Source organism: Apium graveolens, chromosome 6, assembly GCF_009905375.1.
Source record: "Apium graveolens cultivar Ventura chromosome 6, ASM990537v1, whole genome shotgun sequence".
Taxonomy (NCBI): Eukaryota; Viridiplantae; Streptophyta; class Magnoliopsida; order Apiales; family Apiaceae; genus Apium; species Apium graveolens.
The window spans coordinates 54,662,841-54,680,757 of NC_133652.1; the positions used below are offsets into that span (position 1 = coordinate 54,662,841).

Below are 17,917 nucleotides of genomic sequence, written 5' to 3' on the forward strand. Positions count from 1 at the left end.
TATAGTAGCTAATCCAGTTAATCATTCTAGAACAAAGCACATTGATGTTAGATATTATTTTATCAGGGAACATGCTGCAAATGGTACCATTGAGCTCATTTTTGTTCCAACAGAGAAACAATTAGCTGACATTTTTACTAAACCTTTAAATGAAGCAACCTTCACTAGACTTGTGAGTGAAATTGGAATGCTCAATTCTTCATCCTAAGGCAAGAACTCAGCTAATGTGTTGCAGCAGATTAATTTCTAATAAATTAACCTAGTTTGATTTAATTGGAAATTAACTGAAATATGAATTATAAATATTTCAGAATCTCTGTATATTTATCTTTCTTAAAAACTCAAAAATCAACTTAGAATATTTCAAAATTCTAAGTAAACTGCTTAGTTGTTAATTTACATCTTAAATGTGTAAACTTAACACAAGGCAGAAAAACAGTACTCAAAGGTATAGAGAACTGAGTTCTCGATAAGTCAAAATGACTTATCGACAAGTCATTTTAGAGCTCTCGAGTGAGTCCTCGATAAGTCTATTTACAGACTTCTCGAATGACTTCTCGATAAACTCTATTATGACTTATCGATAAGACCATGAGGAGTTTTCTAATAGTGTTAACTCACAGAGTTCTCGACAAGGATATTTTGAGACTTATCAATAACTCATAACTAAAATAATTTAATTCAATGAATTATCTTAGACAAATACTTTTGGAAAATTTATTCTGATTTCGATTTGATTTAATTCAAATAAATTAGAATTATTTCAGTCCTTTTTCAACCAAACTGGGCATTTGTCAGAGTTCTCGATAAGTCATTTGACTTCTCGAATGTACCTTTTTCATATTCAAAATAACTTCTCAATAAGTTTTATATCAAACGTTTATTTAACTTCTCGATAAGTATTTTACTTTTTCTATAAATACCCAGACTTCTCGATTAATTTTAACTTGGAATTTCTCAAAATTCTAAGTAAACTGAATATTTATTACTTCATATCTTCACTATATGAACTTAATAAATAACATATCAAAAGAAACAAAAAGAATGAAAAACTGAACAAATTTAATTCATAAATTCTGTTCATAAAAATACTTTTGACATACTTTGTCTCTAAATTTCTCTGACTTATTGACACATTTACATGCTTTATTAAAATACTTTTTGTGTAGGGAGTACACGCTTATTTGCATGGGGAATAGTTACTCTTTAAAATAAACTAATATTCTTGAGTACTTGCATGGGGAATAGTCATTAGTCATTTCTAGCTGTCTAGTAGGCTTATGTGATTATTAATCCTATTATCCGGCAACTCAAGAGTCTCTTGATTTCTATCTTTACTCCCTCTATAAATTTAAACGATTAACTCTTTATCACTCATCACTCTCCTACTCTCAACAAAAACATCAAATTTCAAACTCACCTTGTGTTCATCTCTCTCTCTCTCATTCAAATGGATGCCCCAGTCTTCTACAGACTTGTTAATGGAGCTTATCAACCGGTCCATCATTTGGATGATGATCTAGTGTATTTTGATTCTTTCGGACTTCGTGTCCGTCTCAAGGGGGTTATTTACATCCCCTTTGATATTCCACTTGAGGTCTTTTACGAACTCTCGTGGGATGATCAAATCGACATTCTTTTCTTTGAGATGGAAGCCTCTTTCGAGCAGGAGAGACGAGCCAGGGTGGCTGAGCAGCAACACCTTGCTGCTTTGGAGTTGCATGAGAGGATCATCTCTCTTGCACACTCCATGTCCAGAGCTTACCAGCGCAGGGCAAGGAGGTTGGAGGCCGAGAAGAAGGAGTCTGAATTAGAGTAGTCAGGATTATGATCTACTTGTTAAATCTATGTCTTAATGTATTATGTTTCCATGTTTAATGAAAGTTCTGATTCTTGTCTTGAAATCTCTTGTTTGTGTAATAATTACTATATGCTTATATCTATATTAAATTTTGTCTTCTCTGCAATAATGCTTGCAATTAAAATATCTTACAATGTACTGGTCTAATGAAACTCCAAAGAGATACAGTTGTTCAATGCATTTCAGGTCTAAGACAAGACATCAACAGGGAATTCAAATAATCAATTCACAGGTATTAGTGCTAAAACTGCAGCTAAAACACCTCAAAACCAAACTGTGGTTTACCTAAGCACATCAACACAAACTCCAACACAATCCCACTCAGGTGACTCTCAAAAGCCACCTGTTTTATAAAAGGACAACAATTTCTTGATGACCTTCAGATTGATTCAGTTGTTTGAGAAAAGAATCCACCAAACATGAAAGATTATCAGTTTACTGAATATTTCATGAATGTTTCTCTTGCACCTTCATGTGCATAAACAGTCTTCACAGACTGAAAGGCTTGAGGGTAGTACTCCTGAGGGGGAGCTATCTAAATCCTCTCCAATTCAATTGGAGGTTCCTCAAAAAGGAACAACTCCCCTCATAACTCTAGCAGAAGCTGTCTTAGCAGTCAAAGCTAAAAGAACAATTGCCTATGACAATGTCATAAGAAGGACAATCTTATCACATTTATGTGACAGTGCTCTGCAAGGTGCACAAAGGTTTGAGGCTGATGTACATGACAGTAACTCAGTCAAATCCTCTCCAATTCCAATAGAGATTCCCACTACATGTGGAGGACAACACACTGTCACAACCACAGAGCAATCTGTGAGTCAAACTGTGACCCCAGTCATAGATGCTTATGCACTCATTTTTCTGGTGAAATGAGTATGATTAGCCCTATATAACATGCATTTATAATTATTTAAAAATTAAAACCATGTAATAAATAAATTGTAATAATTTATATATGATATTCACATTATCACTCACAAAAAATTCATAATTTTTATGCAATCAATTACCAATCATGTTTTTAACATAAAATTAAATTATAAATTGTAAAGACTTGTTATTGATATTCATGTCGAAGGAAAAATTGTAATTATATCGTTATTTAAACTGTTTTTAAGTTTCTTATATAACGACTCTAATATTTTCTCATATAATAATTTGATAACATTGTATACTATTCTTCTAAAATTTAATATTTTTTAATTCGACAAGTTTTATAAATATCTGTTGAACTGGTTAATAATTAATTCTTTCAAATTATTGAACAATATATTTTTTTTCTTTAAATAGTATAAAATGCATTGAATCAAATGCTATAATATAGTATAGATATAGCTTTTATTTGAAAATTTTAAAATATTAAAATAATTAAAAATATTTGTACAATATTTTCTTGATCAATGAATACTGCTTATCGAAAATAATTCTTTTTAAATGGCTAGTCTTTTTCAAGTGAAAAATGAATAATAAATAGGTTTAATATATCATCGTACTTTTAACAAATCTCGTGAGATCTTATATCAAATTTTGATATTTTAAAACCGGGACAACTCCCAAAACAATAATACGCTACCAGTGAAGTTAGTAATTTGAATACAAATAATCAATTGACTTGATCCTATAAAACCTCAAATACATTAATTTATATTAATATAAGATATTAAAATATTTCACATTATTGGTAAGATATTCTCGCCGAGCTTGTAATTTAAATTTACTAAATGTAGAATGTGACGATGTTTTTCGGCCGGGTCGTGTAGTCAAATAGTATTTTGGATAATTTTCCTAAAATTTAATGCATAATAGGGATAGATTATAAATTACTTTTTATTGTAAATAAAATAGATATATGTAATATATAATAGATGATGTCAAAGATTACTGGAGCTAATAATATCATCAACATCTATGATCTGAGTATACCACATCTATGATATGAATATATCAGAAGATCCGAAGAGTTGAAGGCAGCAGGCAAGAGCAGATTATCAAATGATGGAAGATTTCTGAATATAAAAGCTGGCTCTTTGTCAAGTTACAGGATAGGGATGTTAGCTAGATATCCTAAGCCAGATTTGCTAAAACTAATAGAGGCTCTAACTGACACCCCCATCCTAGAAGAATTGGAAATACTTGTGCAAATTATGAACATAATTGAGAAATAATTAGACAGCTCAGTCTTTACTTAATTATTGTAATCTGTCAAATATTCATTGTACAAGTGTTGTATCAGCTTTTGTATTATTTTATTTTCATTCTTTAACTTGGGGTTAGTCTTGCTAACAGGCATGAATTTGTGATAAGCAATCTTCTCACAAATTGGGGGAGATTATTGTGCAAGACATGCATGTATCATAACAAGACTAAGTCATACTGACAACCCTAAGATTAGTTGTATTGTAACCTTAATCTGTAATTCATACTTGTAACACTTAATGTTTGTAAAATGTAAATGGAGCAGACTGGAGCAGTTTTCCCTGAACAGTGTCAAGCCTAAGAATTCTATCTGAAAGAAGATCAAGAAGGTCATGCCTCAGAAGAATTATGAAGAAGTTTGGAGTTGAATAATTCTGTTTGGTGAAAAATATTCTAAGTCAAGATCTCTACAAGTCACAAAATTAGTGTTATAGAGAAATCATTCGAGAACTCCAGAATGACTTATCGAGAAGTCATTTAAACTCCAGAGAGCACCGACGGATGAATAATATCTACTCGACGGATGAGCAATGTCTACCCGATGGATAAACAATGTCTACTCGACGGATAAGCCATCACTACTCGACGGATAAGCAACATCCACCGGGTGTAGAGAACTCAGGAATTGTCTGTCGAGAACTCAGAGATATCGACAAGTATACATTCATTGGAGAACTCTGAGTTATCGATAGGCCAAAATCCATTAGAGAACTCTGAGTTATCGATAAACCAAATTCACTAAAGAACTCAGAGTTGTCGATAAATCTAGGCAACAATGAAGTTTCAGAGATATCGACAAGCCAACATGCCTATCGAGATGTCAAGTTCTCTACAGCTTAACTGGAGATCTCGAAGTGAAGAAATTTCTCTAAGTACAGAATTGCAGAACAGTTTAATATCCAAGGTTGCAAATCAACAAACAATTTACATAGGTGGATTGACAAGTCTACAAAAAGCAGCTTGAAAGATGTGCAAGATCAATGGCAAAGATTAACTGACAGGGGAGATTATAGTAATCACGGGATGCTAAAAATATGCTAAGCCAGAAATGGAAGATTTGCTTTTCTATAAATAGAAATGACAAGTGACAGTTTAGAAAAGCTAATAGCATGTTTATTATAAACTGTGTAAACCAGCAGTTAACTGAGTTATAAAGTTAACACTTAACCTCTAGTTAAGCAGATCAATCTAGATAGAAAATTGTGTGTTCTCTCTTAAGGAAGAAACTAAGTTCTAAAACAAGAACTTAGAGATTTTGTAGCAAAACACTGCTTGATTTTTAATATAAAATTAAGTGAGTTTTGAAAATCTTTGTTTTACATATTTGAACGGTTATTTATGTTTAACATATATTCTACTAAATCTTTGATAACAACCAACTGATAAAGCCTAAATCGATTAAAAATCAAATATTTAAGCCAAAACACATTCACCCCTCCTATGTGTTGTATTCGTACCTAACAATATAATAATATGAATTAGTGTTAAAAAATTACTTCCTAAATAAACAAATTACTTCCTAAATAAACAAAACATTTAATCAATATTATCTTTCTTACTCTGTTTAATCATGGTCAAAATGTATCCTTTAAAAGTATAATGATAATTTTAATTTTTAATTTAATAAAATCTAATACCATAAATTACATGTAAATGTGTATGGTTTTATTGGGTACAAATATTTTATACTAAATTATAATAATCGAAATGAACTATAATTTGTAGTTTGGTTAACTTTTTTTAATTATTTTTTCGATTAACACCGTTAGATTTTTTTAATCAAATGATATGATCATTAGATCGAAATTCTAAAAGAAAACTATCACCTCCTGTTAACACTAAACATTATATTATAATTTAATTACAAATAAGTTTTTATGTGCAAATTCGGTCAATAACAAATATTTTATATTATTAATTATGAAAAAGACACTAACCAAGTATTCAAGATCGAATCGTGCTAATAATGTATCCGACACGATGTATGATTAAGAAGCTAAAATCAATATCTAACATCATCATAACTAAAATCAATATCTAACATCTGTACGGCACATTATATAATCATAGCTTGTGTTTTGAGTATGAAAACCCAACTTCAATGAACGATCCAGATATAACATGTTTGATTCTGTACTAACCAATTCACTAGAAGCAAGCTTATTAATCTGATTCCATTGTTATCGATTAACTAAACATAGCAACACTGAAACGTATAATTTTATTAAAAATGGAACGTAAACAATTAAGTTAAGTACTAAAATTAATAACTATATAATTATAATTTAATATTGTAATTTTTTTAATTAAAATCAAATAGTATAATATGAAATAGTATATCTTTAAATTTAAATTACTTAAAAAATGTTAAATATTAATAAGATTCTTGCATTGCACGAGTTTTAAGGCTTGCTCCTGAATTTTTTAATAGGAAGGAAGTGTTTAAGGGTCGTTTGGTTCAAGATATGGTATCGGGAATCAGGTTAAGGTGGTATGAGATTGATGTATCATATTTAATATCATGCGCTTGGTTGAGTGTTAGAATGAACATATTTACTTTAAAATATTTTAAGTCAATAATATTAATTTAATTAAATATATAATTTTATTATTATTTCAATATATTTTTGATTCATATATTCATTTTGAAATTAAACAATTACATTTAAATGCATAAATAGAAATTAAAATAATAGTTATAAAGTTGATTTTCATACTACTCTCTCCTACTCACCGTCCCATTTGGGTATGAAAAACCTATACCTTGGGGTTTAAAGAATGATAATTAAACTCTTTTTTTTTTAACCAAACACCAGGTATTTGGTTTAAATGACTGAAACTCATACCTGATTCCAGAATTTGGCAAACCAAACGACTCCTACGAGGTAAAATACTTTCATCCTATTTTTGGACTGAAAGATTGTCAAATTTATATTCATTAACACTTACTTTCGATTCATTTAAAAAATCGAGAACACGATTATGAAAAAAATAAAATTAATTTATTTACTTTTAACTTACTTTTCTTCTCTTTAAAAATTAGGGAGCAAAGAGTTACTCCATCCGTCCCATTCATTTTTATATACTTTCTTTTGTTGAATGTCTCATTCAATTCTATACATTTCAAACTTACCAAAAGTAGTAAAAAATTAATAATATAAAAATCAACCACATCCACTACTTTCTCCCACTACACTCACTTTATTCATTAAATATTGATCGATCTCATCACTTTATCAACTTTATACACTTTCTTACTAAATTACAATTTTTTTTCTCTCTCATACCACTATCTTACCAAAACTAATATTATTTTAATAAATTTCTTGTCTTCCGTGATTCGAAGAGGTAGTACTCTAATAAGACTCGCAAGTACATATTTAGGCGGTACATAAATTTGACTCGACTAACTAAAAGTCTGCTGATTGTAGGTGAGGTACGCCGTACGGGTGGACAAGAAAGTTACTCCATATAAAACCGAAATGGGTAAACATTGATAATTATCAAACCTTGTAAATTATAACGGATGCAAAATTGAATTACGGTAATATATAGTTTGGTTGCGTTTTTAGTTTTCAACTGCATCAAAAAATTGAAGCCAATTTATAATTAAATAATATTAAAACAAATTCCTTAATAAATAAATACAATTTTTATAATGTTGAGTTTTCATGTACTTACTACTATGATTGATCGATATAATTATGTTAGGTTAATGGGGTGAAGGAAAATTTAACATATTTTTATACAAAATTAATAAAAATGATTAATTTCTGAAAAGTTGGTCAACTTTAACCGATATGAAGTTTCCCATATATAAAATATTCAACTATTAGTGGAGTATTTTATACAAATTGAGATACCCAAGTCACAGTGGAGTATTTAATCAGCTAAAATTTGTCACTTTTTTCAGAATAGGTATTTTGGTTAAATTTTTTCAAAAATTCACTATTTTTGTCATTTTTTCAGGTTAAGATTAGACGTATAATCTCCTATGATATACATATATTAAATAGTATTTGTAAAAGTAAATAGCACTTGTATCCTCCATGTATATATATATATATATATATATTCACATTTTTAAATTGATCCAAAAAAATTCAATGTTAGAATAATGCATCGTATAACTTTACATTTTGTTTTATAATGTACCCGTTTTACCGGCTTTCATTTAAATTATTGCTAAAGTAAATATTCATTGGGGTAAAAATAAAAGAAAAATCTTTAAATTTATATTGAAAGGGTGCACCTCTACTTATGATATTATAACAAATTACATCCCAGTCTTAATTTCAACTGTATTTCTTCAAAAAAATATTTGTACGATACTATTATCTATTTAACGTATTTTTTTAAGTAAAAACATTTAATGAATTTTGTTAAAATTAAGTATATATATTATAATTATAAAGGTTTCTTGGCGTTACCTTAGGCGACACGACTTTTAATTTAACGTGTCAATTTATAATAATTTTTATCATTATGAGATTTGGAAATTTATTATTAATGTTCCTTGACATCGTTTTCAGCGATATTTTTTAGTTTTAATTTAACAACATGATTCAAAAAAATTTAAAAGTTTCTTGGCATCATTTTTGGCAACATTTCGAGTTTTAATTTACATCTAAATTTTTAGTAACTTTATTATAAATCGGAGCTAGTTTTTATTATTCTTATATAAAATATAAAATTATAGTAAAAAAACTGAAAATACTTTTCAAAAAAAGGTTAGGGTATCTCCAACATTTTTGATCCAAAAACTCAATTTTGGATTACAAACTGATGCAAACTCCTATCCAAATTTCTAGCGCACTCCAATAACTTTATCCAAATCCAAATTTTGATCCAAATTACCTATTACATATTATAATACGTAATTATCACATTCAATTATTTATTCTTAAATTTAATATTTAAACATGATTAATTATTTATATGATATAAGTTAACTGAATCCATTTTTTTTCCACTAAACTTAGAAGATTTAAAATTATGACTTAATTAGCTACACATGTATTCATGTCATTAATTAACATTTAAAATATCATTAATATTTTCAAATCTAATAAATTAAAATTACATTAGGAATAAAATTAATATTTTATATTAAAATAAATTTGTATTAACATTATTCATCCAAACTTGAATCTTCATTAATCAGTGTTAATTTTTTTTTTGAAATAATTTGTCTCAAATTTAAAATTTTGAATTAATGTTGGATATACTTGGCAGTAGATCATATTTTTTCTATGCATATCACCGCTTGTGCTGTATTAAGCGAACATTTAAGCGAAATCGGAAATACTAATGATTGAATTAATATATAATCAGATATTTAACCGTTAAGTAAAATTTAAGCAGGTTTTAACGGTTTTAAGCAGAATTAAGCAAATTTTGTCCATTTAAGCGAGTTTTAACGGCTTTAAGCGGTTTTTTACCAATTAAATGGGAGATTAAAAATAATTAAAAAAGATAAATAATCTTATTAAGTGCTCTTATTAAAAAATTAATACTCTTATCAATTCTTTATATTGGGGGAAGAGTTCTCGGCATGCACTTTGATGTTATTAAATATAGTTGCATTAATTTTTTTTTTTAAAAATCTTCTGAAAAAAATATTGTGTTCAAACTTTTATATAAATAAAAAAATTTTAAAAATAAATCACGGAAATATAATTTATTGTTGCGTTAAAATGCGTGTTAAAAAAACTGTAAAGAAATAAGGGGACATGGGTAGTATTACTCTTTAAATAGGTGTAATTTGATATTTTTAAATGTTACTTGTATTTTTAAGTTGATTATGACTTTGCGAATAATTATTTATTGGTTTATTATAATACGTGAAAGTTATCTTTTTATTCAAAAAAAGATTTATTATTATATATTTATTTATCTATTTATAATCCAATTAATGATTCGTTTTTAAAACTGTTTAAGTATCTGTTTTAGCAGTGTTCTAAAAATCGGTCTAGGCGGCCGCCTAGGCGGCGCTAGGCGGTGGTAAAACGCTCTGACTCGGACCTAGGCGGTGATTTAGGCGTTTTTTCAAAAAATCGGGTCAAAATCGGGATTAGGCGGGCTAGGCGGTCAAAAATCGGTCCTAGGCGGTCTAGGCGGATAATAATTAAAAAAATATTTTTTTACGTTTTTATAATTTTAAATCATTAATTTCATAATTTCACACAAAATCATGTCAATTTATAATATAAAGTATTGGTAAGAAGTAACAAGTAATCTAATATATTTATTTTCTCACTTAAAATATAAAAATAACATATTATAATTAATTTAAAAGTGTGAATTAAAATATAGTTAATATTGTAAACTCAATAATTAGTATATAACGCATATCAAATGTGTAGATAATGTTTAATACCATTCTAATTTATTTTTTCAAACAAATATTTGACATGTTGATCATTATATAATTATAAAAATTAAAAATAATATTTATATCCGATTAATGTTCCGATTAATCGATCCGATTAATCTCCGACTTGCCGATTAATCTCTTGAAGGTACCCTCACCACCCTGACACGCCTAGCAATTTCTTAAACACTGGCTTTTAGCGCTTAAATGATAGAAGATGATCTCTCCGTTTAAGTCTGATTCCGCGATTTCTGCTTTCTGCAACACCGGATATGCACAAGTTTCTTGCGGAAGAACATGAAATGAGTTTAAGATTTTATGTCCCAGTAACATGGAAACAATTTTATATATTAAAAATATTTAATTATGTTTAAAGACTGAATTCTGTTAGCTTGGCCAGCAGAGTGTTGATTGACGTCTAGTCTAGTTTATAAAAGATCATCTAATCTTGAAGAGAAGTACTCCCATATTTTAAAAATGTATGGGATGTTTCCCGACTACATCGTTTATACTAATGGATTTGACGCATGCATATTGCAACTCCTGACAGGTATAGTAACTTGTGATAGGTATGCTGTATTATTGCACATACTTTTTGAATATACATGGGTAAATATAATTATGTACGGAAGTACAAAGTGATATTCAAGTCCCATTTATTTTTATACTTTTTTTTTGATATATTATTTAATTTTATATATTTCAAGATTTACTAAAAGTTAAAAATTTAATAATATAAAAATTAATTAAATCCACTATTATCTCCGACAATACTCACTTTATTCATTAAATATTGATTGATCTCATTATTTTAGCCAACTTTATACTTTTTTCTCACTAAATTATATTTTTTATTTCTCTCTCAACTCACTATCTTATAAAAAAATAAAATTATTTTACTATGTTTCTTGTCCTTCAACCATTTGTATATAAATGGTTTGGACAAAAGAAGTAGAAATATATTGAAATATAAATTGCTTCCCGAGTGACTGAGTCACTAAAGCTTACAGTGATGCAGTTACGGTGTTCATGTCTCGGAACCTACTGTACAAATCTTAGGTATGGGGTCAAACTCTCCATGAGATTCATAATTGCATTACTTATATTCTTCTAGGAGAACGTGAATTTTATACTAATGAAAAAATATTAAAATGTGATAAAATTGATGTTCATGTCACATAAATATTGTAATCTTTTTGACATGACAGAACTGTTTATAAACTCATAGGCCCGCAATATCTTTATACTAAAGAACTAAAAGTAGGCCTGACTTCTGCAGAAGATAACGTTCATGTATTGTTTAAATGCCCTTTTGCTGAGGATATGTGGGCGTCAGCTGGATTAAAAAACCTGGTTATGGTACGGCCAAACAATACAACTCTAACAGTATTGAAGCGAGCATTTCAAAGACAAGATCTTGATGGTTAGTATGCTCTGTTGGAATATTTGGCAAAGAAGAAATGATTGGGTATGGAACCATGTAAATACATCATCCTTTGGGATACGATCAAAGGCGTGTAGTATGCTTGCTGAATGGAACCGAGCTCGGGAGATAGATAGTACAAGTAATGGACGACAACAACATGTGGTTCGAACATGGTGCAAACCACCTGCTCAATGGGTAAAGATAAATGTTGATGCTGCTTGTATACAGAATGCAGACCAGGTGGGGGCGGGTTGTGTTGCTCGGGATGAGAGGGAAAACTTTCTGCGTGGTAGATGTAATGTGGTACAGGGACGGTTCCAACCACGGGAGGCGGAGGCTATGGGACTTAAAGAAGCTTTAACCTGGATAAAGAACTGGAGGACCAGGAAGTGTATTTTTGAATGTGATGCTAAGCTTCTGGTAGAGGCGGTTAATGGAAGTGGGGGGAGACTTATTTTCATGCAATTGTCGACGATTATACTGATATCCTAAAACACTTTGATGAAGTGTTAGTCTTGTTCACGTTTAGGTCTGCAAATAGTGTTGCTCATGAATTAGCACGAGTAGCATATTCAATGTCAGGCCCAATGGAGTGGCTTTGTAATGCTCCAGATTTTATCACATGTAACCTTGATTATGATAAATTATAATATAAGTAAGTTTTTTCAAAAAAAGAAGAAGAAGAAGTAGTAGTCACAATAGCGTGCAGATCACCCATTTTAAAATAATTTTATAAATATAATTTATCTTTTTGTATTGGATATTATTTTTGATCAATTTTTATTTACTAATTTTGACATACATATAATCAAGCATATTTCGATTTGATTGAATAATATTAAAATAAATTCACAAAATTTACAAATTATACACCAAAAAAATAAACCATAATAATATTATTTGTTGTGTTTGGTTCCTCTTTATCATTTTAATAAGTACATAAGCAACCACTCCAATTACTATTCCTGAACTTGGATATTGAAAACGCTAGCAATTCGGCATACAACAAAGCACGTCACTTGCACCACCTTGAGTGAGTGTTTCGTTATTTTTAAACTGCTGATCTCATGTTCAAATATTTGTAAAATATAAGTCCAATTGGGTAGGTTCCACATTTCCATACATAACAATGAAATCAAATTACAAACATGTTTACTGCATAACATATTATAAAAAAAACTACTTTATCCTAACTCCAAAAGATTTATTATTCGAAAAAAGTATTCAAATTGAAAATATATAGAGATAAGTTACAGTGAACTCAGTTTAGAACTTTGGGGGCCAATAAGGTTGGCAAAATCCTCACAAGTCATCATCATCTTCCGTTTGGGAGCCAATAAGGCTGGCAAAATCCTCACAAGTCATCATCAACTTCGGATAAATTTTATAGTGAAACTTGAGAAAATCAACATGTTCAAATAAGGATATGTGGTTTGCATGAGTATAATGTTGACTGTCAGTATCGAAAACGTCAGTGTTGGCAGAACTTGCATTCTCTTACTAATTTTCATCACATTATGCAATAACTTTTCTTATAAAAAACTGGCAGAGTATATGAGAAATGATGCAAATGCAATATGACATAATGTTAACTCCAAATATTGAGCTTCATATCTAAATTATTATAAATGTGGGCTCACTTCACCCATCCATAAATTCATGTTCAGAGACCTTCATCCATGATAACAGCCCCATTACATCAATCACCCCGTTAGTTCCCACTTAATCGGCATGTAAAAGTTTTAAATTTAAAATTTTCAATGCCTGAAGTTCCTGTAATAAGGTTACTACATTTGAAGAAATAATATATAACCTGCCGAAAATCCTATCAGAAAATGCTGCAGAATGAATTTGGTTAATGTCAAATAAAGTACCATACTTGGATGGATGATTCGAATCCTTTTTCTTCTCAATTCTAACCGAATAACAGATACAATTGAAAAATATTAAAAATATATGATTCTCACACATATGCAATCGGAAGAAGTAGACCGATGACCATTAAGTCATCCGATAAAACAATACGGAAGTTTTGTTGATGCGACGATCAACAACATGGTTATATATACTATGAAACATAAATAACAAACAATTATTTCAAAATGTAAAGATAAATGCACATAGATCTATAACAAATATATAAGAGAAAAACTCATACCCTGTGTGTCAAAAATTTCTCCTTGTCTTCGATTAAAGCATATGTAAATCATAAAAAATTTCAAGTTAGCTATCTATCCATCTGATACAACAAAAGAAAGATAAGAAGCCAACAAAAAATATAACCTAGACCTTATGAAAAGAAACACACAAACTGGAATTATATTTAGTCTGGAGTTTCATTGTTATGTAACAAAATATATCGATAAATAGCTTCAAGAAAGAGTGAAGAAGAAGATAATTTTTGAATAACCTAAATTCATTTCAACAAAATTTGAATTAAAGTTTAATAACAGAGAAGAGTTAGTTAAATATCAAATCACACGAGCACGTAAGTGCATGTAAGTGTATACAAAACTAATATTTTATTATACATACACAACTCAATGTAAAAAGGTGGAGTTGGTAGCACATTATATAAAAATTCTAAACCATATATTAGGAGCTGAAATACCTGTTCATTTTAGACAAAAAAGGGCAGTACTGTGACAGCTATTTCGGCATCAAATTATGACAGTTTTGCAAAAGTAAAGGGCTGAAAAGGTAAATATGCATTCCCAGAAGATACATAGAAGTGATATTGATGGTCATTTTATCCGAATATTGCCATTTAAGGCTTTTTTTCCTTTTTCGGGGGCAGCCAAACAGGCTAAAAATATACTGCATCGTTCACGTCCGAAATCAGTTCCCGCTTAAAAGGATGAACCTGCGGCAAATTTCATCGATTCGATCCGACCCGATTAAGAAAAAGTTATTAATTCAGTGAAGTTTTAAAAATTCTGTAAAGATTAACCGTAATTGAACGAATGTAAGTGCTGTACAAGCATGGCGCACGACACTGTTGCGCAACACGTACCTCTCAATCCCTGCTGTCAACTGGTATGATTTTCATTCATTTATTGTAATTTCACAGACTTTGGTTTGCTCATTGTGTTTGAATCGTTTTATTGTGATGATTGTATAGTTGCAAAAGAAAGAATTGAAGTTGTCGCAGAAGCTTGCGAATTCCGAAGAGGGTCGGGATTTTTTAAAGAAGGCGATCGCGATTCTTGAGGACAAGATTACGAAGATTGAAGCTGAGAATAGGAATTTTAGTGAAGGTATTTTGTGTAATGTAATTGAATTTGTTGGAATTAGCCATTATTGTTATGAATTGAATACCATCTAGGTTGTTGAGGAATTATATAATATGTGGTTTCACTGTTTGTTTGGTTTTGTGGATGCCATGTACACCGATGTAACTGAAGAAATATAGAACATAAGAATAATGAAGTTTCTAGACTTATTTTTATAGGAATTATATAATGTTTTAACTGGATTTTGTTATACATTCTCAAGTCATGTACACTATATTTATAAAAATCGAGTAAGTCCACTATCTTTGGCTTGTGTTTGTATGCAATGAAGTTCTGCACTCACTTTTGCCATATGCAAATCATGCTACTGATGTCTTGTGTAAAAATATAACAATGAAATAGATTAGTTTCATTTATTTTAAGCTTTTATTCATCAAGACTTGATGCTTATTCTCTCAGGCTATTATTGACTCGTTATGTGGATGGATTTTTTGTGTTTTCTTTACTTGTATACTTTCCGATGTTGTAACCACAAGTTAATGCATACGGGATATGGTAGGACTTGACTCTTGTTTGGTCAATGATTCTTCTTAATTGATATCTATTAAGTACTTATTTTGTGTTTTTATTTTTTTATATCCAGAATTGAAGCAAGAGCAAAAGCGAGCAGAAGATAAGGGAGATGAGAAAATTGATGATCAAGCTAGCCGTGTTATGTTGGAGAATGAGATATCTGCCTTGAGGTCTGAGATATCTTATTTGAAGGATAGGTGTAGTTCAGGTTCTGAAGATGAGGGGGAGAAAGTTGTAATTCTTCAGGCACGTGTCTCCGAAGGGAAAAGGGAAATCAATCATCTTAAAGGACATCTTGAGAAGGAGCGAACAAGAGCTGAGAACGAGAGAAAAGTGATTGAGCTGCAACTGAAGGAAGCTACTGACGCGCTGAAAACAGCCAAGGAAGAAATGGCTAGGGCCGAGAAACTGCAAGCAGACAATGAAAGAGAGATGAAAACCAATGAATCTACTATTCGAGTTCCTTTGGAAAATGAGATTTCTTCACCAAAGTCTCAAATAAAAGTGTTGAACCAACAGGCTTTGTCCGGATCTCAAGATGTGAACATGGAAGTACTTCTTCTTCAAGAAAGTATCTGTAAGCAGAAACCAGAAATACGTCAGTCGAAAGAGCTTCTTCAAAAAGAAAAAGATCGAGCAGATTCTGAGAAGAAGAAAGCTGGTGAGGAAATAATCGGGCTGAAAATGAAAGAGCACTGAAAGTAAAAGACTTGGCTGTTCAAGTTTCTTTGGAGGATGAAATCTCTTTGCTAAAGTCACAGATAACACATCTGCAGAAACAGGCTGTCTCGGGAGCTCAAGATGGAAATAAGGAAATAATTGTTCTTCAAGAGCGCATATCTGATATGGAAACAGAAATAAATCGGTTGATGAACTCCTCCAGATAGAGAAATGTAGAGCAGAGTCTGAGAGGAAGAAAGCTGAACAGAAAGGAAAGGAAGTTGATGAGAAGGAAGCTTGGGCCGAAAAATTTCTTGCTGAGCATGAACGAGAGATGGAAGTGAGTGAAAGAAGCGGCTGTACGGATTCCTCTGGAAAATGAGATCTCTTCCCTGAAGTCTCAGATAGAGCTATTACAGCAGAAGGCTGTCTCGGGAGCTCAAGATGTGAGCAACAACACACTAGCTCAAGATGTCAACAAGACCACAGTTCTTTTACAAGAGCATTTATCTGAGAGGGAAACAGAGATAAATCGGCTTAAGAAGCTTCTTCAAGAAGAGAAAAAAAGAGCAGTTTCTGAGAAGAAAAAAGCCCACAAGGAGAAATGTAAGGCTGAAGCAGTACTTGCAGTTGCAGACAATGAGAGAGGTTTAAAAGAGAAAGACCAAGCAATTATAATTAGTCTGGGGGATGAAATATCTGCTATGAAGTCACAGATACATCTGTTGCATGAACTTAAGTACAGATACATGTTGATATTTTACTAGTATTGGTATATTGCGTCATGGCCTCATGGGTATAAAACAAGAAACAAGAACTTGTAAATTGATTTAAAATTACTACCTCGTATTATAATACTGAATGGATGGACTTAGCAACTTTTCTTATATTGAATTTCATTGTATCATTCATAAATCACCTGGAAGTTATAACACTTAATTTGATAAGTATGAAAATTACGTACTGATTATAACTTACTGATAAAGCCATATTTAGCAAAAGAATGAACATGAAGTTGACTATAGTTTCTTTAGATTGATAAGATCACGCTCTGCAGATTTGACCTGGTAGTTGGTGCAGTACCGCATATATGTTGAGAAGTGACTAGCAAAGGGTCCTTATATAGCCGCTGGTATGGAAATGTTATTAGTTGTACCTGCAATAAAGATAATTATAGAAGATTTATGTGTTGCGTAAAACAAGCTTATCAATCTAAGAATACTTACACAAGAACATGATGGTTGATCTAAGCTAGAAGATAACAATTTAGCTGATTTAAATATTTTTGCTTGATTGTGATTGTACAAGTAGGTGTCGGTGTAGTTAACTTAATTGGGTTTTGATGTGTTTCTCCAGGGAAATGGTTTGCGTGTTTTTTTCACTGTTATTGCAAAACTTCCCCGAATTTAGTTGGACAATTTCAAGAGACTCATTGATGTAGGCGTGGTCCTCTCTGAATTATATGCTCAACAAGTGCACTCAGGTTTTATGCCTATCTCCTGTTAATTAATTTTAAGTGTCTCTATGCCGCACTTTAGTTTTCATCACATATTTTTGACAGCTATGATGGATATCTTGTTGCAGTGATTGGT

At 30.7% G+C, this 17,917-nt stretch overlaps 2 protein-coding genes across 2 annotated transcripts; both read left to right on the plus strand.

Annotated features, from left to right (window-relative positions):
* The first annotated feature begins 11,955 nt into the window (after positions 1-11,955).
* On the plus strand, positions 11,956-12,351 carry LOC141665071 (uncharacterized). The gene has a single exon (XM_074471054.1). The coding sequence runs from the start codon at positions 11,956-11,958 to the stop codon at positions 12,349-12,351; it is 396 nt and encodes a 131-aa protein (XP_074327155.1).
* Positions 12,352-14,616: 2,265 nt separating this feature from the next.
* LOC141667870 (uncharacterized) lies at positions 14,617-17,229 on the plus strand. Its single transcript, XM_074474505.1, has 3 exons — positions 14,617-14,895; positions 14,981-15,116; positions 15,736-17,229. Exons 1-3 carry the CDS (start codon positions 14,842-14,844, stop codon positions 16,362-16,364), a joined length of 819 nt encoding a protein of 272 aa, XP_074330606.1. The 5' UTR covers positions 14,617-14,841; the 3' UTR covers positions 16,365-17,229.
* The last annotated feature ends 688 nt before the right edge of the window (positions 17,230-17,917 follow it).